Raw genomic sequence first — 26,614 nt, 5'->3', positions numbered from 1 at the left:
CAGAGGCTTTAACCCACTGAGCCACCCAGGTGCCCCTCGATGTCATTTTTTAATCAAAATTACTGTATATTTCTAGCATCTTATTTTTATTTTTATTACCATTCTTATAACCAGGTGGGTCAGGACAAGCTGCTCTTTGGTTTCTATAAATATTATTAACCTTGAGATCTAAAAATAATACGACTGCATGGGAATATGTGTATGACGCAGTCAGTTGCGTCTTAAAAGCGAGTATTAATGGCAAGTAGTTCATGTAGAAACTGTGTAGATTGTTTTGACTTTATGAGCGAACTTTGAGGTAACAGTGTGGCCCAGCAGGTGGGGGAAAGAGTAAGAGTTCAGGGAGCGCTTGGAGGGACCCAAGTTTGTTCTCTGCCTGGGGAGGGTGTTCCCCACAAGGCTGGAATAAAGCTGTCGGCTGACTCGTATCCTTTCCTGGAGCCAGGGAGTCTCTTCCAAGTTCATTGGGTGTTGAAAGAACTCCATTCCTTGTAGTCATAGGTTCCGCATCCCCTCTTCTCTTCCGCTGATGTTTGGTCGGTCAGGGGCCCCTCACAGACCCTCTCCATTTGGCCGTTTTCATAAGCCCTCTAGTGCTTCAAATCTCTCCTACTTAGGGAAGGGCCCCGTCCCTTATAGGGGCTTGCCTGATGAGGTCAGGCTCAACCAGCTCCTCTGACTTGTGATTAACTCAGAGTTAACTGATTAGTAACCTAATCACAGGAGTGATAGTCCATCATACTCACAGGTCCTGCCTACACTCGAGGGGAGAGGATTATACAGAACTCATCTAGCAGCATGTGGGAACTTTGAGGGCCATCTTAGAATTCTGCTTTGCACAAAAGCTAATTACAGATAGTGAAACGGTTGTGAAGGAAATAAAGTAGGAGATAGATAGAGTGGGCAGGAAAGGCCTCCCTGGGGCAGTAATATTTGATCTGAGACTCGCAGGGCAAAGAATGGGCCTTTGTGGGAATGCAGTTCCAAAAGGGTATTGTGTCACTATTCAAATTTCAAATTCAAAGTTTTATTATAATATTGTTATACGTCCACTGATATGTCAAAGTACCTGCTTTTTGAGATTTTGATAACAAAGCAATTCCTATGTCTAATGCATGTTTAAAAATAAAATTTCTTTTTTCTAGACGCTCTAATTCAGTTCCTCCAGGACAGAGAGTTTGTGGTGTGTTTGAGCTGTGAGCTGCCTTTCCTAGAGACCCCGCAGAGAAATGTCTCAATAGCAATTGGTGGGGAGATGCCAAGGCAGTTTGCCCTTGGAAAGACAAAAAGAAAACCCCCTACAAACTAACAATTATAATTTCATCAGGGTGACTGTGTCAGAACCACTCATGCATTAATTCAAAAAACATCTGTGGTAGGATATTTTTGAAACACGGATCTGTGTTCTGTTTTTTACAGTTTTCCCTCCGTCCTACTCCCAAAACCTTTGTGGTTTGTGCCTGGGGGATTTTACGCAGTGGAAAGCAGAGCTGGCAGGTACTTTTCCTGCCCGTATCACAAACTTAAAGTTACCAGAGATGATAATTAGAAGATCTAGAGATGCCGAAATGCCAGAGAGCTACTCTGGAAGCATCAAGCTAAGAGGGGCAAACATGTCCCCCAGAATTTAAAAAAAAAAAAAAAGGAAGGAAAGGGGGATGGATGGTTTGGGGAAGAAGTGGCTGTCAGTGAAGCAACAAAGCCTTTGGACTTGAAAGAGACTCTTCGCTCAGCCTGGGACATGAGCATCTCGTAGAAAACCAGTGTGAACCCATGACTAGAGAAACCTCTAGAAACAGTAGTTGGTGTTTGAACACCCGGGACGTTGGGCCAAACCAATTTGAGGGCATGCGTGTGTGGGGGAGGGGAAGGAGAACCTCACTAAGGACGGTGAGTCGAGTTTAAATCACAGGTGAGTTTACAGACTGTGCCTCGTGCACCTCACATGGAGGACTTAGGTATCAGGTGTGTCAGGGAACTGAATTCTGTCCTCAGGTGGCAGAATTGATCTTACTTATGTTATTGACAACACAGAGTAAGTTTTGCTTTGAAGCATTTCTGTACCTATGACATTACAGCCTTCCTCCACCTTCTCAAATACCTCCTCCTGCCCTCTGAATGGAGGGGTGGTATAGAAGATACAGAGCTGAACCAGTCAGCCAGAGCCCTGGGTTTATTTGTTTTCAGTCTTTTATTGAATGCCCCTCATTATCCAAGTGTTCTGGACTTACAAAGGTGAATAACAACAGTTCCTGCTTTTTGTCTAAGAATGGAGAAAGACAAGAGAGAGAAAAGCAGTTATATGCAGTACACACAGTGGTTACTCACCAAGGCTCAGGAATCAGAAAACAGGAGTTCAAACTTAAGCTCAGATGCTTTAGCCGTCTGATCTTGGGAAAACCACGGAATGATCCTGAACTTAACTCACCCGTTAAATGATATCTACCATTAATGATTCTCACCTCATGGTGCTGTTGTGGTTATAAGATAGTGTTTATGGAAGTTTATTATTGTAAATGAGTCACAGTGCAACAATGTCTTCAGTCCTGTGGTGCTGTATTTCTGTAACTCCACGTGGATTTTTCCAGTCAAATCATCTCTACTGAGGAATTACTAGAATGCTATATTTGAGGGAAAAAATTCATGTCATCTCTCCAAGTCTTCCTCCTGTGTGGATGAGAAATTTGGAATAGATGATCCTTAAAGTCCCTCAGAATGGGTAGTGAGCTCGAGGGGAAACTGTACAAAATACCACCCCATTGTTCTTTAGAAAAATATTTAGGTCACATCCACGCAGACACAGAAGGGAGAGGGGAAGAATTAGATACAAAAGGACAAACAATATTAAATTAAGCCAAACAACTATTTTTTTAATTTTTAACTTTCTATAAACATATAATATATTTTTATCCCCCGGGGTACAGGTCTGTGAATCGCCAGGTTTATACACTTCACAGCACTCACCATAGCACATACCCTCCCCAATGTCCATAACCCCACCCCCCTCCCCCCTTCTCCACACCCCCCTTTCTCCAGCAGCCCTCAGTTTGTTTTGTGAGATTAAGAATCACTTATGGTTTGCCAAGCAACTATTTTTAAAATAAATAAAATTTTTGGAAGTCAGCTAATAACTAAAATTCTGAAAAATTGAATCATTTCACAGTTCCAGTAGTGAAATAAAGGATATGTAACTAAGCTGATAAACTTAATCAATAAAAGTAAATGAATAGGATTATTTGGATAGATGTGCTATTTTAGATAGAAGTGGTATTTCAAGTATATACCCTTTTACTCTTGATGTAATAAAAAGTTTACTTGAAACTCTGAATTCAGTCAACTATTTTCTAACCCAATTGTTATGTTTTGCTTTTGTTTAAAAAGAAAAATACTTGTGGAGCACCTGGGTGGCTCAGTGGGTTAAGCCTCTGCCTTCAGCTCAGGTCATGATCTCGAGGTCCTAGGACCAAGTCCTGCATCTGCTCAGTGGGGAGCCTGCTTCCCCCTCTCTCCTTGTCTACCTCTCTGCCTACTTGTGATCTCTGACTGTCAAATAAATAAACAAAATGTTAAAAACAAAAAAAGAAAAGAAAAAGAAAAATACTTGAAAAAATCCATAGGTATCTGTTTTCCCAAGACGTTTCTCTACATGGCTGTTACACTTTCCGATGAGACACCAAATCTTATTTTAGTGATTATTCAAATAAATGGAAGCATTGCTAGGTCTAGAACTTCTCACTCTACCTTAAAAGGCTTATTTCCTCTTCAATTTTGCATAGTTTAAAAAAATAAAAGCTCTTGTATTTCCAGGGTTCGGATTAATATGTAGAGAATGTGTTCGTCTGATAGTTGTCACGCCAAATTTTGATGTCATTTCGTGGGTTAAAGATAACAGCTCTGCAGAAAAGAAGGAAAAGGTAGAAAACCCCTGGAAGCGTAGCAAGACAAGATTTCTAGCACCATGAAAATATATGACATGACAATTGGCGAGGGACAGTGTGACACCCAGCCGTGATCCTGTGCAAACCAGGAGGTCCGGTGCTCATCGCTCCTTCAGAACTGAAGCTTTCACTGACATTTATAAACAGGATGAGAACATTACATGATCCTTTGCACACAGTCACTGCCTAATGCGGAAAAGCATTGCAAAGTCCGATAGGCACCTGCATATCTTATCGAATTTATGATCAAATGATTTGGAAGCGTTCAGTATCTAGAAACACTATTTAACATGAACGACGGACATAGGATCAGTTTACATGGCATCGGAAAGATAAACATACTTCTTTCTTACTCTTCTCTGCGTACTTGTATGAGGGATATGTTTTTTGTGTAAGTAAAACAGACCCATTAAACTTTCTAGATAACATTTTTTTAAAAGATTTTATTTATTTATTTGACAGAAAGAGATCACAAGTAGGCAGCGAGGCAGGTGGGGCGGGGGGGGGGTGTGGAGCAGGCTCCCCATTGAGCAGAGAACCCAATGGGAGACTCGATCCCAGGACCCTGAGATCATGACCCAACCCAAAGGCAGAGGCTTAACCCACTAAGCCACCCAAGCACCCCTCTAGGTAACATTTAAATGAGTATGGTGAATCCCCAGCCTTTTCTCATATCAGAGAAATTTTTCTTATGTTACATATAGATATTTGCACAAAGTTTCATTAATTAGTAACTCAGATACATATGGAAGAAACTCAAGAGACACTGTAGTTATAAAAGTTTTCTTTTTTTTTTCTTTTAAAGATTATAAAAGTTTTCTTATGGTTATTCCCAATTTGTCGAAATAATCCTCTCGTGTTATTGCTAAAAACATGTATTTGACCAATATTTGCATAACTGGGTTATATCAGAAATCATTTTCTGTCTTTCTTTTAAGCTGCAGACATAGAAGCCAAAGTTAAAAAAAAAACATTGGGGCATTTAGCTGGTTGACTTGTTATCTGAGCATAAAATATGTTGGAAAATGCTGAATGGATTCAATGATACCACTGCTTATTTTCCTATGAGTTAACACATACATAAATAGTGCTCAATACATTTACTAAACTGAATTTAATTTAATCGAAAATAATCAAGCATTTGCCTATCAAATTACCTTTTTTTCCCTAGATTATTCAGCCGCTAGCATATTATTTTTCAGGAGGCCTAGCAGCACAAGAGTGAACTCATTTATGCAAAAGTAAACTATACACCTAATGAATATAAACTGGTTCTCTAAACCAATTGAACAAACCAGATAATTACTAAATTTGTAGCCACTGTGCTTTCTCACTTGTTTGGTTTTAAAAATAAAATGTTTCTTTTAGAAACTTGGGTAAAAAATTGAATTTAACTATTATCTGGACACCTTCAAGTGGTAAGTTTGTATATGTGTAAACTGAAACTGGTCCATTTTTCCTTATTTTCTGTTTTGTTTTGTTTTTATTTTCAGTTCCAAGTTCTAATTCAGTGACATAGTCCTGAAAGATTTGCCACATAAGGTATAATAAGTGAGTAAACAGATATTTTAAATAAGACATAACACCATCTTATTAAATATTTTTTTAATTTATGAAAATAGAAATACTGATATGGGATATAAAACAATTAACTCCTCCTCCTATCTAGACTTTCTAGTAATAATATAGATCTTGCCTTCTAACACTAGTTTGACAATACTTAACAGCAGCATTTCTTTCAACTTCATGCATAAGTAAATAGAAGGTTAAAGCACTGCACATTCTCACCTCATATTTCAACGGACAGGACCACGTGTCATTGAAAATCTCAGCTATGTTGATGCCCTAAGAGCAGCGAGATGGAAACAAATTAATTTATAAATTACAGGGGAATGTGGCTAAACTAACAAACAGACAAATGCATCTAAACATATCTCAGGTTCCAAGTCTCATCACAAATCTCCCCAAAGGGCCTCCCTTACTATTAAATTTTATAACGTACATCCCTAGTAAAGAATATCTGTGGAATATATTGCAAGCCTGCCCCTGCTCTTCTGTTCAGATGCTGTTTCGGGAGACAGAAAATCCAGCTCCTGGGCCTGAGCGTGGCACAGGAGCTGCCTCAGCCCCGTGGGCTTATGTTTCCGATTCCTGGGAAGTTCTCTTTGCCACAGGGCGTGCCCTGAAACACATCAAAAGAACCAAGTTCTACAAAAGAAAAAAGAAACTCAAGTAGGCTTGAACATACAAAGAGAGGGAGAAAGAGAAGAGAAAGGGGCCAGGCAGAGTGTTGAATACAAAATGAGTTCAACCAACCCCAGGAGCTCTTCGTCACTTACATTTATCTTGTTCTGGGAGAGGGGCGTCAAAACTGCCCTGACACAAACCACCCACTGCCATTGACTTTGACTCTATGTGTGAATGAATGTGTGTGTGTGTGTGTGTGTGTGTGTCTTGTATATAAAAAGGAACAGATTTCATGAGGTATCACTGTTACCTCACAGGAACTGAAAAGACAACGTTTAAAAACACAGATCATCAAAGCCCTAAGGAAATACGTTTAGCCTGGTTTTGCATTTAATGAATGCATAGTGTTAATATCAAAATTTCCTAATTGTGCATTGCTTTAACATCTTTCACTGCAGTATTAATATTGTGCTTTCTGTGCTTGGTATCATAAAGCATGTGAGATTTTCCATTTCTACTTGCAGTGTTTTTTTAAATGTTTAGTTTTCAGTGCCAGAGCTCATGGTCAAAATCTCTGCAACCAGATACATTCCATATGATAAATAAAAAACATAATTAAAATATAAATGGTCAGAAAAACTGAAAAATAAACAAATCTTTTCTGAGTCGATGCTAATTTCATCTTTAAAATTAATGCCCCCAAATTCTGACTCTCTATGTTGTTTAAAAGTATATGCCAGTTGATAAAACCCTTCAGACAAATTTTACTATCCCAGTGGGATCACATTCTCAAATGTCTGCACAAATTTTCTGGAGCTAGAAAGTGTAACATCAGGTTTGCTTACACTATAGTTATGTAATGGAAAATGGCCTTTAAATTTTGGTGTCTTGACAGTAAGTAAATTATCAGTGAATGGGAAGAGACGAACCTGCAAAAAAAAGAGAGAGAGATAGTACTATCAAAAGAGAAAGAGAGAAAGGGAAAGAGAGAAAGTACTATCAAAAAGACTTTTCTTACTAGAAAGATTTAAAAAACATTACATAAGAGGCACATTTAAAACTTCAGCACAAGTTTTTGTTATCAAGAATGACCATTATAAATAGTAGATTCAAGATTGTTTCCCATGCATAGGAAGCTATAATCCAATGTGCTGGTATTGATTTCCTAACACAGATCAACTGAGTTGTAGTGTGGACCTACCAGTATTATCATACGTATTTTAATTTGTTGCTTACCTGAGGCTTCCTAATTTCTACTTTACTGTGTCTGCATTATTTTTATGTCTCAAGACAACAGATTAATCATCATTGTAATTCTCACATGTTGCTTTGGTATTCAATACAAAAACTAAAAATATTTTTAAAGGATTTTTGCAAAAGGACGTAAGTGCATTTAGGTGAGTGTGTCAGGTTTGCTTAGCAAACTGTGCCAAGCATTGCTCTGCTGGCCTTGTTTGAACAAAGGGTTTCAGTTATCCGGCAGTCTGGAAGGAAAAGGTAAAATCCTGTGCCCCCAAATCCCTATTTATACACAGCAGAATTATGTATGTCCTTAACTAAGGTGATCTTAAAAACTCATTTACAGACTCTTTCTCAGTTTCAGCTTTCTTTCATTTTCTTAAGCAAATAAAATGCTTTAAATTTTTAAACATGAAAAGCTGAAGCAATCATGTTCAACTCTAATACCTCAGTAATAACAAAATAAAGTTATGGGATCTCAGTCTTATTTCTACAGTGAATTATCCAGAAAGTCTATTCGGAGAGAGAACAAGAGAGAGAAACAGAAGTAATAAAAATAAATAAATTAATTAAAAAAACACAAGTTATAATTCTGAATGTTTTAGTTCTGGTCCCAGTTTTTTTCAGCCTTCAAAACCAGCCCCTTTTTAAATGTATCACCCAAATTCACTATATGGTTTTATGTGGTTACACTTTTTTTTTTTGCTTTGAGACTAGCATGTAAACCACCACAGAGTGTAAATGCAACAATGGACAAAGCAGACAGAAGACTTGCCTAAAGCTTAAAAACAAAAACAACATAAAACACAACAACCACCACATCATAGCCAAAGCCCAGGGGTCGTGTGTGATGTTTCCAGGCTGAACAACCCCTAGAGCCTCAGTGAGCTGGTCAAAGATAAAAAGAAGAAAAGCACATCACAGCTTTTACGTGGCCCTCTGAATTCTGTGGGTCAAATAATTCACTCTAACTGCAGCCTTGAAGGTCAGTCAGTCTTGACCCCCAGGTCATGGTGTTCTTAGCAGGCAGCAACTTGCCTTGGGTAACAGCTCCCCGGCACTGTCTTGGCTGTGCCCTCAGAGGGCATTGACTGGCTTCCTACGGCACCCTGTCCTCTCAGGGGGAAAGCCTCTTCTACCTTACTGATGGGACTGCATTTTAAGTGGTACATTAACAGACCATTTAAAGGACTGATCATTTATTAAAGCAATCTCCAAGCTCTCCAAGATACAATGTGAGTCTTTCCAGTGATATATAAAATTCAGATACCCAAAAGCAGTCTCTTGTATTCTACTGATGTTTCTATCTGTCTAAAGAACATTTATCCTGACTCCAGAGGTGGCATGGACTAGGGGCATAGGCTCTGAGGTGGGGCTGCTACTTGCTAGCAGTGTGCCCTTGAACAAATTTCTAAACTTCTCTAAACTATTTCCCTATCAGTACAATAGAGATGATAATATTTCTTATCTGATACAATTGTTGTGGAGAATAAATGAGATTGAATTAGAAATTAAATCAAGGTGACTGATGCAAACTGTAACTGTGATTCAATAAATTTTAATTGTTATTACACTTACAAAATAATTGTGGATTCATGCTTCTTGATTCTTGACATAGCCAACTCCAGAGAGTCATTCACTCGGCATTTGCGCCTTTTCCCCATACATTCTTAGTGCTTGGTTCTAGATCCTTATCTCCTCATAACTAGACTGCTTTAATAATAATTTCAGTGGATCCCCTAATCCATTTTTAATTCATTCCAACATATATGTCACTGCCAGTTTGAGTTTTCGTAAGTAATGCTTGCAGCAGTTCTGTCTACTGCTTTTAAAAGTTTTCATTGATTTCCTCTTTGCTACTCCTCTGCCTTCAAGAGTCTACACATTCGGATTCTGCTCCATCTACTCATTATTCCCTAATGGAAGAATCAGTTTGCTATAGACAATTTTCTGCCATATAGTTCTTATCAATGATACCTTCAAACAGTCAACAAATATTTCTTTTTTTTTTTAAGATTTTATTTATTTATTTGAGAGACAGAGATCACAAGTAGGCAAAGAGGAAGGCAGAGAGAGAGGAGGAAGCAGGCCCCCTGCTGAGCAGAGAGCCCAATGCAGGGCTCTATCCCAGGACCCTGGGATTATGACCTGAGCCAAAGGCAGAGGCTTTAACCCACTGAGCCACCCAGGCACCCCTCAACAAATATTTCTTGAGAGCTTACCAAAGGACTAGATGCTAGGGGTGCAAAGATAAGTTTCCAAGGATATAAAAATAAATATAATTTTCTCCGTGCCATCAATGAGACTATCACAGACACTAGACAATTAAACAACTCATTGTAATACACCAGTAAAGAAGTATAGGACAAAGAAAAGAAAACTTCACTGTAAGGTTTTGTCTTTAGGTGGGAAGGTCTCAAGATGTCTTAGAATGAAATGATTACAAAATAGCAAAGTATTATTTGCTACACTATTTCTTGCTTCTAGGAATCTTGCTTGTGTCTTTTGCCCTTAATTAAAAATGCTCTCAACCTATCTATCAGAATTCGAGCCATCCCCACAAAACCAGTCCTACCTCCTCATCCTTTCTTCCTTCATTATTCCGGTACTTGATCTTTTCTCTGGAGATACTCTAAGTCTGTATTATTTAACTTAGTGGTTGATTATATGGAATATTCAGGTGTTGGATACTGTTTTGTATATGACATTTCCCTGAGATACCAGCTATTAAGGGCAGAATTCATGTCATATACCAGTGCATTTCTTGTTTCCCAAAGAATCTAACTTAATTCTAAGACAACTATAGTAATAAAGTAATAAGGCAACTATAGTAATAAATAACTAATAATTGGTTAATATATTTATTTTTGTGGGAAAAATGTGTATTTTTATTTTTTTTAAGATTTTTATTTATTTATTTGACAGACAGAGATCACAAGTAGGCAGAGAGTGGGGGGAAGCAGGCTTCCTGCTGAGCAGAGGCTTTAACCCACTGAGCCACCCAGGTGCCCTAAAATGTGTATTTTTAAATGACTATTTTTTTCGCTTTTTTTCTAGTTCACATTTCCTAAAATTTATGCTATGTAGCATTAGTTCTATACAATGCTAATAAATATTACTCAAAAATTCAACTCATATTAAAGTATTAGGGCATTACTGAGTTAAAAAATAGTTAAATAAGTTAAATAAGACTTCCTAGAGCTTTATAACTTATATAATTAAAGGCTTCAAGAACAGTAAATATTAAGCAGTGTTTCCCAAATCCACTAATGACAAAACCCACTTCTTAGAATTAGTGTTCACAGAGTTCACTTTGAGGAATTTTGATGTTGTGTGAACTCTATGGAGCTGATTTCTATATTTAGCCCAGTCAAACCATTTGTATAACTTAAATAATTGGTTATTTAATTTATTTAACTGGTAAGTGTTAGTATTCACTAATGCTATTAAAAATCCTTAGGTTTCTTTAAGTTTGATAAGTTAAGCAAAGATTTTGATAAACATAAAACTTTGAAACTATGTCTTCCTAACAAAGACAAAGAGCCAAGAATTACACTAATACCTTCAGAAAGATGGCCAAGGCAAAATCAGGATTTGTGCCTACATTCAAGGCTCCTGTTATCAATGTAAATTTTTATGATTCCTTATTTAATGGCTGAATTATGAGATCTACACCTTAGGTTTCAAAGTTCCTTATTTAAGAGCACATATTTAATCATTGATAGATGAATGGATATAGAAGATGTAACATAAATATATAGATATACATACAATGGATTATTAGCCACAGGAAAAAATATAGTGCCATTTGCAACAACAGATGGACCTGGAGGGTATTATACTAAGTGAAATAAGTCAGATAGAGAAAGGCAAATACTATATGATTTTGTTCCTATGTGGAGTCTAAAAACAAAACAAACAAAAAATGGGACCAGACCCATAAAGACAGAGAAGAAACTGATGGTTGCCAGAGGGGAGGGAGCATGGAGGGATGGGCAAAATGGGTGAAAGGGAGTGGGAGGTACAGGCCTCCCATTAGAGAATGACTAAGTCATGAAAATGGAAGGTACAACATGGGGAATATAGTCAATGGTATTGTGAGTGTTGTGTGGTGACAGATGGCAGTTACACTTGTGGTGAGCGTCACAGGATGTCTAAGGTTGTTGAATCACCATGGTGTACGCTTTCACTAATGTAACATTGTGTGTTAACTATACTTCAACTTTTTAAAAGAAAGAATGCATATTTAAATAGGTAGGTTCAGGGGCGCCTGGGTGGCCTGGTGGGTTAAAGCCTCTACCTTCTACTCAGGTCATGATCTCAGGGTCCTGAGATCGAGCCTCGCATCCAGCTCTGTGCTCAGCGGGGAGCCTTCTTGCCCCTCTCTCTCTCTGCCTGCCTCTCTGCCTACTTATGATCTCTGTCTGTCAAATAAATAAATAAAATCTTTAAAAAATAAGTAAATAAATAAATAAAAAGGTAGGTTCAAATGTACATAACAATATCAATCCCAGTTAGTGATTCTGACTTTAGTAGGACTTATAGAATGATCATTATTAGTTGTAACAGCTTCTGTGTGGTCTCAACTAATAACTAAAAGCCCAGATCTAAAGAAACAGGTTGCAGGATATTCCTTGTAATTTTATGTCCACACCAACTTGGGCTCGGTGTGAAGGTGATACTGATGTTGTCCTCAGGTGCAGCTATCCAAGGCCTCATCCAGTGTAACCCACCATGGTCCTAAACCAGACCTGGCTGAATCCCAAGGTCCTCCTTTAAACAAGTTCTAGTGAACCAGCAGTTAGTAGTCCCTGCTTTCTGATGGCTTCCTGGAGTCCAGAAAACCCACAAAGCCCAACATGGGAGGTTTGCAATGGCTGTAATCATGCCCCTTTGTTTTCAATGGACTTTTAAAGTGGAGCCAATGCCGTGTAAGTAGTGGTAGAATCATGGAAAGCCAAGTCTTGTCTGAAATCAGCCTTGACATGACCTTATGCTTTATTTTCCCACAGGCTCCGTCCCTGCAGAATGAAACTACAACATCTGAAAGAAGGAATCCTTGGCCATTGAGGCCATGTTTGAAACTTGGCTCCAATACCTGGAGAAGCCAGGCATCCACTCATGGCCTGCACCAATCATCACAACTGGGAGGTCCTCTGGATGATCCGTAACCTCAGCCAGCACCACAGCTACTGATCTCTTTCCCACCTACTGACTTCAGGACCCAGTAGTTCCTGAATACCCAAAACTGGTGAGCTGATGTACTATATTCTGTGTTAAAAATTCTTATTCAGTTCAAGGAAGTCAAACTCACCAGATCGTGACACCCAAAAATCTTTGTTGTAATCCACTTAGAGAAGAGCAACAACAGGACTGCCATTTTCAACCAAAGGTGATGGGTCTCACCCAAGCCAGCCCATTAGCCTTGGAGGGGTGCTTCTATGCAGTGGACTTCTTGCCTATGTGTCCTGGCCAGGAGCACTCACGCTGAGGTCCAAGTCTGTACCATAGCAGCTTTGTCCTCCAGCTTCTGCCTGTTTCAGACACACTCCAGTCTCAGCTGTGGGTCTTGGGACTTCTGATGGCCAAGTGTTCAGGAAGACATGGAGGACTAAGGAGGATGTGCCTTGGCAGCATTGAAGCAGAAAAAGACACAGGCCTCTTCCAACAGTACTGAAAAACTGGTGATTGGGATGAATCGTCTTTGGGGAATTTTCTCACAGAGCTCTCTCCATAGTACTAAAACGTTGTCTTCACATTTGCCCAAATGATCCACTTTTCTCTATGCGAGGGACATTGCCTTCACCCCCAGTGGCCATCAGATATCTGCATTCGGCATGGATCCCTGGCTATTGTAGAGCCTCCCATTTGAATCCACATCTAGTAGATTTGTCATTGTAGATAAAGACCTTGGATCATGAGATTACGCTCTGGAACAGCAGTGCCTGTGTACACTCCCCACCACCAAAATAACTGAGTATTCCCTATACCCAGTTCCCTATTCATCTATAATACCTCTTCCATGCAAATCACTCTCTTACAAGTAAAACGTGGAAGCACCCCATAGAACATCCCAATCCCTCTTGAATTTGACCAGTTTTTATTGAGGACCTATCATGTGCCCAGCACTGTATTAAATTCTGAGACTATGACAATGGGTGAGTCATAGTGCTTGCCCCTAAGAAGTGTATATTCCAGTGAGGATGTCAGACAACTAAACAGCATGGTGAGTGCTAGAGCATTGTAATGATGGCCATGAGAATTCCCTCATCTGTTTTTTGACCACCCAAGGAGCTCCTAGTTGCCCAGGCTGACTCACAGATGATCTTCTAATATGCCAAAGCAACCCACAAGATTCAAGCCAACAAGCAGTGTCCCCAAGGGACCCCCTGCAAGTGGCGATCCTATGGATTCTGGTTACTAATGTATTATTTCTAAACCACCTGACTTTTAAACAAGGTAGATGCTCACTTACTAAGCGCCTTCCCATCATGTCATCAAACTGCTAGCCATCAGATTGTAGCTGCTCATAGGTGGAATCAGTCTGTAAAGCTGGAAAATGTGGCTTCAAGTTTGGGTCCTGGCACTTATTATGACTGCAGGCAAATCACATAAACTCTTTGGTCTTTGGTGTCTTTCTTTGCAAAATGAGAATAAAAACATTATAAACTAGACCTACCTCACAGGGTTGTTGTGAGAATCGAGTGAAAATGTATATGAAAGCACTTTGCAAACTTTGTTATTTTTGATCACCCCATTTCTCATGGGTTCTTCCTTCCCCCTACCAAATACAATGCTACAACTTACCAGAAGGATGTGCTATGACACCAGCCCCCCAGGCAAGTGAATGACACAAAGAAGATGAAGTACAGGCCCTCCTGGATATCTGGTTTCAGTATGAGAATTCTGATACCTCACAAGATGGCAAGTAGAGAAGCCATAGGACCAAAGCCAGGGCCCTACAGCCGTATAGACATTCCACTCTTACCACTTCACTGGAGCCAGCCACCAGTCAGCCCTCTTCGTGGAAGGCTTTCCCCAGAACCTATTGTAGAGAACCTACTCTTGGCCCCAGTGAACTAACCAGACAACAATAATTCAGGGAATCACATGGGCTCTAGCTGCCAAAGGAATCACCAGCCAGTCCAGTGGGGAACATACCTCCCAAGATAGAGCGAGAAGACTTGGTAAAAGGAGACACTGACTCAATTAAACAAAATACAAGCCATCCTTACTACCTGACCTACTCTAGTTGGGCTGGCGAGAGAAAGTCCTAGGCATTCATTTAAAGCAAAGATTTGGTGACGCATTTCTTCTCTAAGCACAGTTTTTCCCTCAAGCCAACCTGGCTCTTGGCTTTCTGATTTTGACTTGTCTGTTCCCCGTCTAACAGACATGTGCTAAGAGGTACTCAGGGGCTTGCAAGTCTTATATGTTCCTCATACACACACACACACACACACACACACCCTAGTGAGGAATCCTACACAGTTTCCTATGCAAGCCCCATAGCCAAGCCCTAACCTGACCTCCTACTTCTGGTGAGTCAAAATGGATTCTGGGCTGGCTAATCTAATTTGAGTTCAGTCTCACTGGAACAGTCTAACCCAAGTTGGAATGCTGACTATATTTCAGTCCTGGGTTGCAGTTTAAATAGAGTACCTATGGAGCCATTGATACCCAGAAATCCTTTAAGGAAAAAAATTGATTTTTGCCTTCTACTTCAAATACACCACTTGCTCCAACACTAAGAACATATTAGAATGTACCTCCAGAAATAGCATGAAGTTTCTGTAATAGATCTCCTGAGTGAAGAGAATGATGATTATGTACCCAAAGATCAGACAGGACTGGCATCCCACAAACTCTGGAGTAAGCTCATAAGCCTAAAATATATAAGTTCAGTCATAATCCAGTCTTCAGTTTTCTGGAAAAAGGAAAGAGGAAACGAAAGGAAAACAAAAATGTCGATTCAATGTTTATATCAGTTTTCAAAATGTTTTTAGATATAATGATATAATAATTCACAATATCCTCTTTGCTGTATGTCAGAACAGCTGATCTAATATACCAACTCAGTGAGCTGAGAAGTTCCCAAATCTTTTCTATAATATTAAATTTTCATTTTCAATATTTTAATTAAAAAAAAAATTAAAACAGTGTCTTAGAGTTTACAATCACGACTTGTTGTGGGAAGGGAGCCAGAGAGACTCAGAACACCAGCCACCCAAGGTCAGAGGCACTGAGCCAAAGGACCCAGCAACGAGAGGCCCAAGCCAAGAAGAAAAGCTGTTGCTGAAATGACAGACCAAGCATATGAAATAAGATGATCTCCAGGTCATGGTAGTTGAGAAAGAAGAATAGACAGATCCAAATTGGGAAGCAGATTAAGATGTTGGAGTATGTATCGGGACGAAAACAGCTGGGCAGGAGAAGGAGGCACCTCGGCCACATGTTGTCTGTCTTACAGCAGCTTTTCCTGTGAGACCCAATATTATAGCCTAGTTTTTCAGAAGCAAAACCCTCAGTATCGCTGATGTCACTTACAGCCCAAAATAGAATGCTTTCCTTACCAACAGACATAGCTTTTGCTGTCTTCGTTGATACAATTTTCTTTTTCAGAGATTTTTATTTTTTTTTCATAAGTCTTTGATAATTGATTTTATCAATTAAAAAATAAATAATAACTCAATAAATAATTTCCCTGGTGGAATTCCAATTCCTTCTTTGTTGATTACAAGTTTAATTAACAGTTTGCCTGCCCTTGCATAGCCAAGACTTTGCAAGAGGGAAAGAAGGTTCTAACATAGATTACATGTAAGTGAATGAACTGGAAACAATTACAGTGAAACACCAGGCAAGGGTAGACAAAGGGATGTCTGATAGCAACACATAGCTTAACCTTAATCTGCAAATTGTACCTCTCTCTCAAAAGTCACAGGTGATCAACTCTCCCACTGCCTCATCAGGACACAGAAACTGCCAAGAGAAAGACAGACAGACAGACAGACAGACAGGGTAGAAAAGAATCATGCAGACAGCATTTTGCAGAAGGAGGTAGCTGGATGCAGAGACCAGCCACTCCCCATGCCTGGCAAGAGTGCCAGGTTTTTCATAGAAATCACATTAGAAGTTGCAGCAGTACGTGGAACCACGCCAGTAGACAACAACAGTGGGGACAGTGGGACAGATTCTGTAATTAAAGACCGAACCCAGCACACTTCCAAGTAGATGAAGAGCTCTGTACTGTTGGCAACAAGGAACTGATTTTGTTTAAGTGAACCTGGTAAATCATGAATAAGTATGAAAATAAAGGAAATTGGTGGATTACAGTCCTTGGGTGAAGAATAAAGAAGATAATCTGAATGGTACCAGGAGAAAGAGATCCACTAACTCCCTAACAGGAAACACTGGAAGTTGCTAACAGAGGAGCATGGTTGGTTGTGTCCTTTCCAAAATGCTGTGTATACAGTTATGCTTAACCTGATTGCCTAGTAAATTGCAAATGGTTCTTATCTTTTGTGTGAGTTCAATTCTTCTATATTGAGTCTTTTCATGGTATTTATAAAGTCCAGAATTTATTAGGAACTTTCAGAGTTAACAGGGCACTTGTTTCTGTATGACGCAGACACTGATAACTGCCAGCAGTATTCTAGAATGGCCCCGCCAAATAAGCATCAATTCTTTACTTAATAAAATCTATTTTAAACTGAATATGTATAAAGTACATCAGGAAAACATAATAACTTCTATTACAGCAACCCCTAGTGTAAATACAATCCCAAATTTCCTGTCTTCCACTCACCCACAAACAAAACTAAATTTCTGTGAGCTGAAAATCTAAACAGAGAGTATTACATTTTTACTAGACACAAAATGTGACAGTAACTAAACCACTATTTGAAGGAACTAATAAAACAAAGTTAAACTGCTTTTAAGTATTCTCTCTTCTCACGTATGTTGATTGAGGACCATTCATGTTCCAGATGCTGTGTTAAGCAATGTGTCTAACATTGTGGAGTCCGTACTCTGGGGTCAGAGAATGATATTAAATAAATAATCATACCAATGAATGTGTAATTGCCAACTGAGATTAATTCCCTAAGGAAAGGAACAAGATACCTTAAGAGTATATCACAAAGAACCCTAACCTAGTTTGGAAGGCTTACTGAAAGAAATAAAAATCTCAAGCTAAAGTAAGAACAATGAGTAGACTTTGAGGTGGAGAGGAGGAGAGGTAGGGAGTAGAAAGCATTTCAGACGGAGGGACAGCAGGGAGTGGTTCTTCAGTGAGAGAAAACTCATCTGAGAACTGAAAATGCCGATGACTGGGAGAATCAGCATTAGGTCCACGGGACTGGAGCCCTGGAAACGAAGGTAAGAGGGGTAGGCATTGAGTTCTAAATGTGGGTGTTTATCAAAGGAGACAGTCTTCGAGGCCACACGAAGGAACTCAGTCTACAGCCTCACAGAATTCAAAAGTGTTGCAGGTTTTTCAGAAAGCCATATCTTGAAATTTTGTTTTGTGTTGTACATGGAGAGAGTATTCAATATAGACACACTGAGTGAATTCAGGAAGGTTTTCTGATCTCTCCACAAAAGATCCTAGAGAACTGTCATTACGTTATCCTAAATTGAATTATCAGAACCCATTACTCCAAACCTTCCGCGTCAGGAGGCATTCTGAGCTCTACGTTCCAGCGGTGCCAAGAGTATCCTCACTGCAATCCCCTCCTGTGTGCAAGAAGGAATTCCAGCTTTTAAACCGATCCAAAAACTGTCCCCACTAGCCGTAGTACAGATGACAATATTTTGGAAGCTTTTATGACAGTAAGTGAAGGGATCATTAGTATTTACTGCTCCACAAGAGGCAAAGGTTCAACTTAGGATGTAAAGAGGAAATAAAGGAGCTTTGGAAAGACAAGTGCCATGGCCAGCCACATGCACACCAATAGCAAAGTTAGGTTGCAATCTCTCCTCCCTGGACCCTTCCTTCGCCCTTGCCTTCAGAGAGTCCCCTGTGCGGGGATCTTGGGTCCCCCTGAAGACTAAGGTGCAGGCTTTCTCAGTTCTGCTAAATCAGTGCTCACTTGTCCATCTGCCTCCATTTTGTAAGAATTTGTTGCCATCTTTCATTTGTTATGGTCTCCTCAGCCATTCTCTTTGTTCTGTGGGTTTATGCCTTTTGTGTCCTTTTTTTAAAATTTGTCTTATTAATTATGTTTGAGGAGGACTTCTGTGTGTTTAATCTGAAATAATTAACTGGAATTTTCTTATTGTTTTAATTTGCGTCTCCTGGTTGAATATGTTTTTCATCTTTATGGACCATTTCTATTGCTCCTTCATGAACTACCTGCTCTTATCTTTTGGCTGTTTTTCTTTCAGAAACTAGTCATTTTCTTATCAATTTTAATAGTTTCTCTTTATATTATGTCTGTTAACTTACCGTGTGTAAAATTTGTTGCAAATATTTTTTCCAGTTTGTCATTTACTTTTAACTTTTATGATTTTTGTACATGGAAAGGATTCTTTTAATTTTTATGTACTACAGTTTGTAAAACTTTCATTATTAAAAAGTATTATTAATTTTAAATTAATTGTTGAATTATTACATCTTTAGTGATTTTATGCATAGAAAACCCTTACTTAGCCTGATGTCAGGAAGACACTTTTGTGTCTTCACATTGTCTATAGTTTCATGTTTTTATATTTAACTGTTAATTTATCTGGATTTTTTTTTCATGTAGGACAAGGAGAGATTTTAAAAAATAATTGAGAAATATAACATGTACACCATCAAATAAATGAAATGTACACCTGTAGTTAGGTACAATTTAACAAATAATTGAAAAGCAAATATTCATTCTACCGTATCCTAAATCCTTGTCTAAAAATTTACTTCTGGGAGAATCTGAATTAAAATCAGTCTTATGGAAATGGTCTAGGAAGTGTAACTTAAGATGGATTTCTGGGATTGGGTCCCCTACTGGCCAGACAGTAATGAAGATAAGTGGGTTGTGATAACTCCTACCATGATTCGGGGTCACTATTACTAAGAGTCTCTTCCATCATGAATTAAGATGGCATGTGAGAGGAAGGGGATATATTGGGTTTATGTTATAGCTCTACCATTTGAGAGATACAACAGCAATGGTTGTCATGAAAAACTGCAGATACAGTAGGGCATTGTGCAGCACTGTAGATGTACCCCTGGAAGAAACTGATGGGCTCAAGTCAGCCAACCACCAGCTCAGGACACAACATAAAATTTAGGAAATGTCTATGACATTTCCTTAACTGCACCAGAGGGCAGTCCAGGCTGAAAACCAGGTTTGATTGTGAGCATAGCACAATCACACAGAAGGCTGCCTACATAGTACTATGCTACTATGCCTCACAAGATAATACTGGTCTTCCTCCAAGATTTGGCCCACCTTTCTCATAGTTTATAGGCATAAAGCTAGGGCCAAGTTTCAACATGGGCCATTTGGGGAAGTACTGTTCTTTTTGGATGCAAAGAAACTATTCGCCAAAAGTACTGCAGTACATAGGGGAACTTGCACAACTCAAGAATCAATACTCTACAAGTTCAGATATTATGCTGGGATGGGTTTCTTAAACTTGAGAGAATCACTGACCCATAGTAAATGCAGTGAAAATGCCAGAAAACAGTTTTGTCAGTTTTAGAAGAACATATGCTTGAATGGATTTTATGCTTAAGACTAGAGAAGTCATTGGTTATGTTTCCCAGGAGAGCCTAAAAGATGCTCTTCACTAAATCAAAAACAAAAGTGCTAATGTGAGGACTCTCGCGTGGTTGAGACAATTCAGTGACTCTATCCTTTCTCTCTCTCTTTTTTTTTTTAACATTTATTTATTTATTTATTTCACAGACAGAGATCACAAGGAGGCAGAGAGGCAGGCAGAGAGAGAGGAGGAAGCAGGCTCCCCGCTGAGCAGAGAGTCCGATGCAAGGCTTGATCTCAGTACTCTGGGATCATGACCTGAGCCGAGGGCAGAAGCTTTAACCCACTGAGCCACCCAGGTGCCCCGACTCTATCCTTTTTAAGTCAGGTGTATAGTCGGGAAAGCCGCCATGGTATGAGCTCATCAGTGTGAATGGAATAATGGTATTCTGGAATTACTATGTCAGAAAGCACAGCCAGAATGGAAATCAGGGATCCTGACAGGAATCTGTGGTGACAGCCAATAGACCACAGTATTTCCAAGGGCACAATAAATGGGTAATGTGGTAACCTAAATAACCCCTCCACAATGATGCCCACACCCTAATCCCCTGGAACTTGTGAATAGGTTCCCTTACGTGGCAAAAGAGACTTGCAATGTCATAAAGGATCTTGAGATGGGACGATGATCCTGAATGATCTTGGTGTGCCCAGTATAATCACAAGAGTCCCTGTAAGGTAAGGAGGCAAGAGTCACAGTCAGAGATGGGGATGTGACAACAGAGAGATTTAAAGATGCTATGCTACTGGCTTCAAAGATGGAGAAAAAGGCCCTGAGCCAAGATAGCAGCCTCTAGAAGCTGGAAAAGACAAGGGAATGCATTCTCCCTTGAAGGTTTAAAAAAGAACATGGCCTTACTGACCCCTTAATTTGGGCCCAGTGAAATGGATTCCAAACCTTTAACCCTACAACTCTAAGGTATATACTTGTGTGGTTTAAAGTCATTGAGTTTGTAGAAATCCGTTGTGATGATTAATGTTATGTGTGAACTCAGCTAGGCTATGGTACCCAGTTACTCAATCAAACACTAACCTAGGTGTTGCTGTAAAGGTATTTTGTAGATGTGGTAAATACAGCTTACAATACTGTAAGTAAAAAATATTACCCTCAATAATATAGGTAGGCCTCAATCAAATAGTTGGAGGCCTGAAGAGCAGAAATTGAGGCTTCCCATAGAAGAAAGCAATTCTGCTCAAAGCCGGCAGCATTAATTCCTGCCTGAGTTACCAGGCTGCTAGCCTGCTTTCAGAGTTCAAACTTGTCAGCCCCCACACTCCCATGAACCAATTCCTTAAAATACGTAAATGTCTATGTAGAATCTCCTTTCGATTCTGTTTCCATGGCTACCTTGACCAAAACATTTGTTATAATAGCAATAATAGGAAATGCATACAGGTAGCCAACAAGGGTATTGTTTGATCTACATAAATAGAGAAGACCAAAAGTAGGTAGGTCCATCATTGATATTAGGTCTTGAAACATTTCACTAATCTTTTACTGGATTCTACACTTGAGCAAGTTTGGGCCAATCGATGGAAAGGGATCCTAGATGCCTCTGAGTATCTAGGACACGCCTCCAATTCTTTTGCAAATGGACCCAAACTAGTTATACCTGGGAAAGGAAAACACACAGAATATTAAAGGTTCTATTAGGGGGCACCTGGGTGGCTCAGTGGGGTTAAGTCTCTGCCTTCGGCTCAGATCACCATCTCAGAGAGCCACTTAGGGCTCTCTGCTCAGCAGGGAGCTTGCTTCCCCATCTCTCTCTCTGGCTGCCTCTCTGCCTACTTGTGATCTCTCTCTCTCTCTCCTCGCATAAATTAAAAAAAAAAAAACTTTAAAAAATAAAAATAAAAAATAAAGGTTCTATTGGATACAGGTTGTGAGTTGATACTGAGACCAGGAGAGCCAAAACCCTATCATAGATGTTAGTTACAGTGACAGCATATGACATCCAGATCATAAATAGAATCCTGTCATAGTTCATCCGACAGGAGCCCAGTAGGTGCAAATACTGCATTCATTTCTCCAGTCCCTAAGTGCATAGGTTAGATGAATATGATTAGCAGATGTCAGAAAGCTCACATTTGCCCTCTAAACCTTGGATTGAAAGCCATAGTGCCAGAAAAAAACAAGTGAAAGTCTCTGAAAAATGCACCCACTCCAAGATAGGAAATCAGAAAAATCCCACATTTTGAATGAACTATAGAGATTTAGTATTATGCTAAAGGCTGCCAGAGGAGTCGTCTCCATCTATCAGTCTGACACAGATGAGAGTAGATGACTGCTGTCCTAACCAGACTGCTGTCCTAACCAGGTGGGAGTTCCTATCTCAGCAGCTGGTCTACTGATGCACTTTTTATGTAGCTATTGATCTGCATTCACGATCTTAACCAAGGATGGTGTTAACATTCTACTGATAAAGGAACCTGACCTTTTGCAGAACATCATAGTGATCCTTTTACTGATGACATCATTTAGTTGGACCTGGAAAGTAGAAAGTAGCTTTAAAAAAATGCCCTGTGAGGCATATGTGGCCCAGGCGGTGGGAGATAAACCCTACAAATATATAAGATCCTGCTAAACTAGTGATGATTTTAGAATTATATCCTTGCACCTTTTACCACTAGGAAAACCATAATGCCGGATAGTCCTCTTTGGATTTTGGAGAAAGCACATGCCATTTTTAAGAACATAGCTCTGACTTACCAGCTGACTCTCCCAGCAGCAAGTTTTGAGTGGGGCTTTGTAGCAGATTTAAGGTGTGGAATAAGCATCCTTGTCCCTTAGATCATATGATTCAGCAGACCCTATGGCACTAGAGGTATTTGTGGAACACAAGACTGCCATTTAGAATCTTTTGCAAGCCCAGTTAGAAGAGTCCCAGCACAGACCCCATAAGGCTTGATGCAAGGCTCTGCCCTCTGTAGCAGAAAACTATATGCCATAGAAGCCAGTCCTGGTATGTTACTGGACTTTAGTAGAGACCAGATTCTCAGCCAAGGGATAGTAAGTGACTCCACAACTGGAGCTACTCACCTTGATCTGAACATCACAGCAAGTCACAAGTGGGGTGGAGGGGAGGGGATTCACAATAGTAAGCCATCATGTTACACAGATGGTACATTTTGGGTCAGACCCAATCAGGTCCAGAGAGTATAAGTAACTTATATAAACATATGACCCAGGCTCTTATATTACTTAGCTACACCAGTACCTCACCTTTAGTGAGCTAACAGAGAAGGAAAAACTGAGGCCTGATTCATGGATGAGGTGACTTGATATGTTTGCAAGCTGACAATGGGCCACTGTTGCACTACAGCTGATCTCAGAGAAGGCGCTGAAAGATAGTGTTGGGGGGAAATCTTGTGTGGCTCACTTGACCACTAGCTTTCTATGAAGAAAGAAATGGTGTAGAGCACAAATACACATTGATTCCTGGGAAGTGTCTGGTTAATCAGGGGCCTGTAGGGAGTAACATTGGAAGAGTAGAGACAAGGGGAAGACATGAGGAAGACAGACGTGAGCAGAGACATGAGAAAGAATCATGTAGGCGGACCGGTTGGAGTGAGCACAAAATGTCCAGATCTTTATTTCCCATCCCAAAGCCCATCACAGGCCATCTACCACAGAGGAAGCACTGAAAAACCAGGTGACAAGAATGACTCATCCACTGGAAATCAGCCAGCTTCCCTCCTCAGCTGCCCTAATGCTTGCACAATGGGCCCTTGAGCAGAATAGCCCCACCAACAGGAGTGGAGGGTGATAGAGGAGAGATAAACATAAAATAAACAATCACACAAATAATCATCACATAACGAATTTTCTTAAGATTATTTATTCATGAGAGAGCATGAGCCGGGGAGGTGGGCGGGGGAGGGGCAGAGGCAGAGGCAGAGGGAGAAGCAGACTGCCCACTCACTGAGTAGGGAGCCCTACTCAGAACTTGATCCCAGGACCCAGGGATCATGACCTGAGCCAAAGGCAGACACCCAACCAACTGAGCCACCCAGGTGCCCCCAACAATTATTTTCAATACTAAAGTGAACAGATATAATGTACCATAAAAGTGTAAAATGAGGAATTCTGGGAGGTCAGGAAATGCTTCCCTGAGAAAGTAGGCGCTGAGAGTGGAATGGGAAGTAGGCAGATGAAGAGGCACCGGGAAAGGAAGAGCACAGCAGACAACGTGTGTGTGAAGGCAGACATGGGAAAGTGTCTGACACTTAAGAGCAAAGAAAAAACCTATGTGGGTAGAGCACCACAGAGGACTGGGATAGGTGAAGCAGGAGTGATAGGGAGGGACCAGAGAGAGTGGGACTTTGCGGACTCTGCTCAAAGATCCTTTTTGCTGTTGCTGTTACAAGAGCTGTGTGTCCTCTCCCCTTCCTTAGCGGGTTCCTATTCAACTTTCAGGCTTTACTTCCTTAGGAAACATTCTCCAATCCCCCAAATTAGTAGTGGTTGTTGATGCTTGTGCTTACTTTAAGAGCAGTGAAAATCACTGAAAAAGAGTCGGACTTGAGGGAAGACATTCATTTGCATATCGATGGCAGACAGAGAGTAAGGGGAACTGAGAGCATAGGACCAAGCCAATCAGGGAAGAAAACCTCTTCAAAAGAAGTTAAGAAAGAACAATCTGAGAAGTGGGAAGAAACAAAGGAGAAGAACATGCCGTCCCCAAATCAAGAGAAAAGAAAGTTTTGAAAAAGATATTTTTGATTGTGTTGAAAGTTGAAGAGGAAGTCAGTTAAGATATACATAAGGAAAATGTCCATTTGACCTAGCAATTGGAGTATTTATGCATACAGAAACCTAGAAATGCCCAAATCAAGGCTTGCTTTATTGTTTTATGGATTGTCTAGGCCTAAGAAAGTGATAGTGAAATGTTAATAATGAAGATTAAACTTAAAGGTTTGTCAGTGTTTGTAGCTATTACATTATGAATTATACCCCCCCCCAAAAGGGCACATATTCTTACAATATACAAAAAAAAATGGGCACATATTCTTACAATATTGGGAAATTATTATTATTATGCTCAACAAAAAAGCTGTTCACATCATTAACTCTCAAGTGTTTCCAACACACATCCTCATTGTTATCTCACTTCCATCTCATTTGTTAACAGTAATTGAAAAACATCAATCAACATTCAAGTGGGTCCTCTATGTTTTCATCAAATCCATTGATGAGTTATGGATACAAAAAAAAAAGGCAAAAATCAATGAAAGCATTCTGTGAGAGCATCAGCAGCTATAGAGTATTTGCAATAAAGAATATTGAGCATTTTATTATTATTTATAAACTGTGCTACACATTCTTTATATCAATAAATTTTACAACAAACTTATATAGGTATACAATACATGCTCGCATTTTTTTTAGTTGTTACACACTTACCAGCATACAACTCTCCCTGACCATCTCAATAACCATTATAAAGCAATGCTCAGGATATACTCATATAAATGAAGAACAAAGTCACAAATAAGACTGAAATAAAGAGAGATCTCATAAAAATGTGAGAAAAAGCAAATTACCTATCATAATATGGTTTCTGCGGAAAGCCTAAAGGGTTGACAATGGTCAACATTGTCACATTATAAATGGTCACAAACACAATCTTTAAACACATGCCATTTGAAATTCCTGCAGTAGCAGAAAGTATATAATTTCTCTTCACTTGTTATATGTTCAGTTTGTTCAGTGACTCTAACCTTCACATGCAACTTCTCAAGCAGTCTACAGGATTTTTCTCCCTTTACCAAAATACCTCCGCACTCTCAGTTCAATAAAGAAGAATCAAACTTTGCAGAAGGAAACAAAGAAATTAACATGAAATGAAGGTATGGTGATTTTAACACACATTCACAGATTCTTTGATTTTTTTCCCTTCCACTCAGGACTTAATTGCTCTCTCATTAAGTGTGGTCTTGACTTGGCAACTCACCTCTAATAACTAGAATATGGTAGAAATGACACAGCATGCTTTTGGGATGTAGATGCAAAATATAGTGCAGCTTGAATCTCTCTCCCTTCAGTCACTTCCTCTAGCATACGGCAGTTGCTAAATAGATAAGCACTTTTAGGGATTCTTTGAGGACACTCAAACCGACCTATGGAGAAATCCACATGGTGAGAAACAAGCTACCTGCCAACAGCCAGGGCTAACTTTCCAGCTGTGTCAATGAGTCATGTGGATCCTCCAATGCCAGTCAAGCCTTCAGACTACAGCCTGAGCTGATATCTTGACTAAAGCCTCATGAAAGACCTTGAGCCAGAACCTCTTAGCTAAGCAGCATCAGAATCTCTTACCCACTGACCGTGATATAATAAATGTTTGTTGTTCAATCATTAAGTTTGGGGGAATTTATTATTCAGCAATAGATAACAAATACAGATATTGTACAGTTGTGAAGGAGTTGACCATTCTTGGTGGTCAAAGACCCTTGGGTATATTTAGGCACATTATATAATGAGGCAATTTTTGAACTTCTCCA

At 39.7% G+C, this 26,614-nt stretch overlaps 1 protein-coding gene across 2 annotated transcripts in view; it reads left to right on the top strand.

The window, feature by feature from the left end:
• The window catches only part of GRID2 (glutamate ionotropic receptor delta type subunit 2), a 1,513,029-nt gene extending 1,494,210 nt beyond the window's left edge, over window positions 1–18,819 (top strand). The window contains exons 16-17 of one of the 2 annotated variants that reach the window (XM_082728076.1): window positions 5,432–5,489; window positions 12,377–12,417. In XM_082728076.1, coding sequence (XP_082584202.1) covers window positions 5,432–5,452 — 21 coding nt within the window. In that variant the 3' untranslated portion in view covers window positions 5,453–5,489; window positions 12,377–12,417. Of the gene's footprint in view, window positions 1–5,431; window positions 5,490–12,376 lie in introns of both variants that reach the window. The other variant, XM_082728077.1, reaches the window with a different exon arrangement.
• The last annotated feature ends 7,795 nt before the right edge of the window (window positions 18,820–26,614 follow it).

The sequence above is a fragment of the Mustela nivalis genome, assembly GCF_964662115.1.
Source record: "Mustela nivalis genome assembly, chromosome: 4".
Lineage (NCBI taxonomy): Eukaryota > Metazoa > Chordata > Mammalia > Carnivora > Mustelidae > Mustela > Mustela nivalis.
This window is presented reverse-complemented; position numbering and strand designations above follow the sequence as displayed.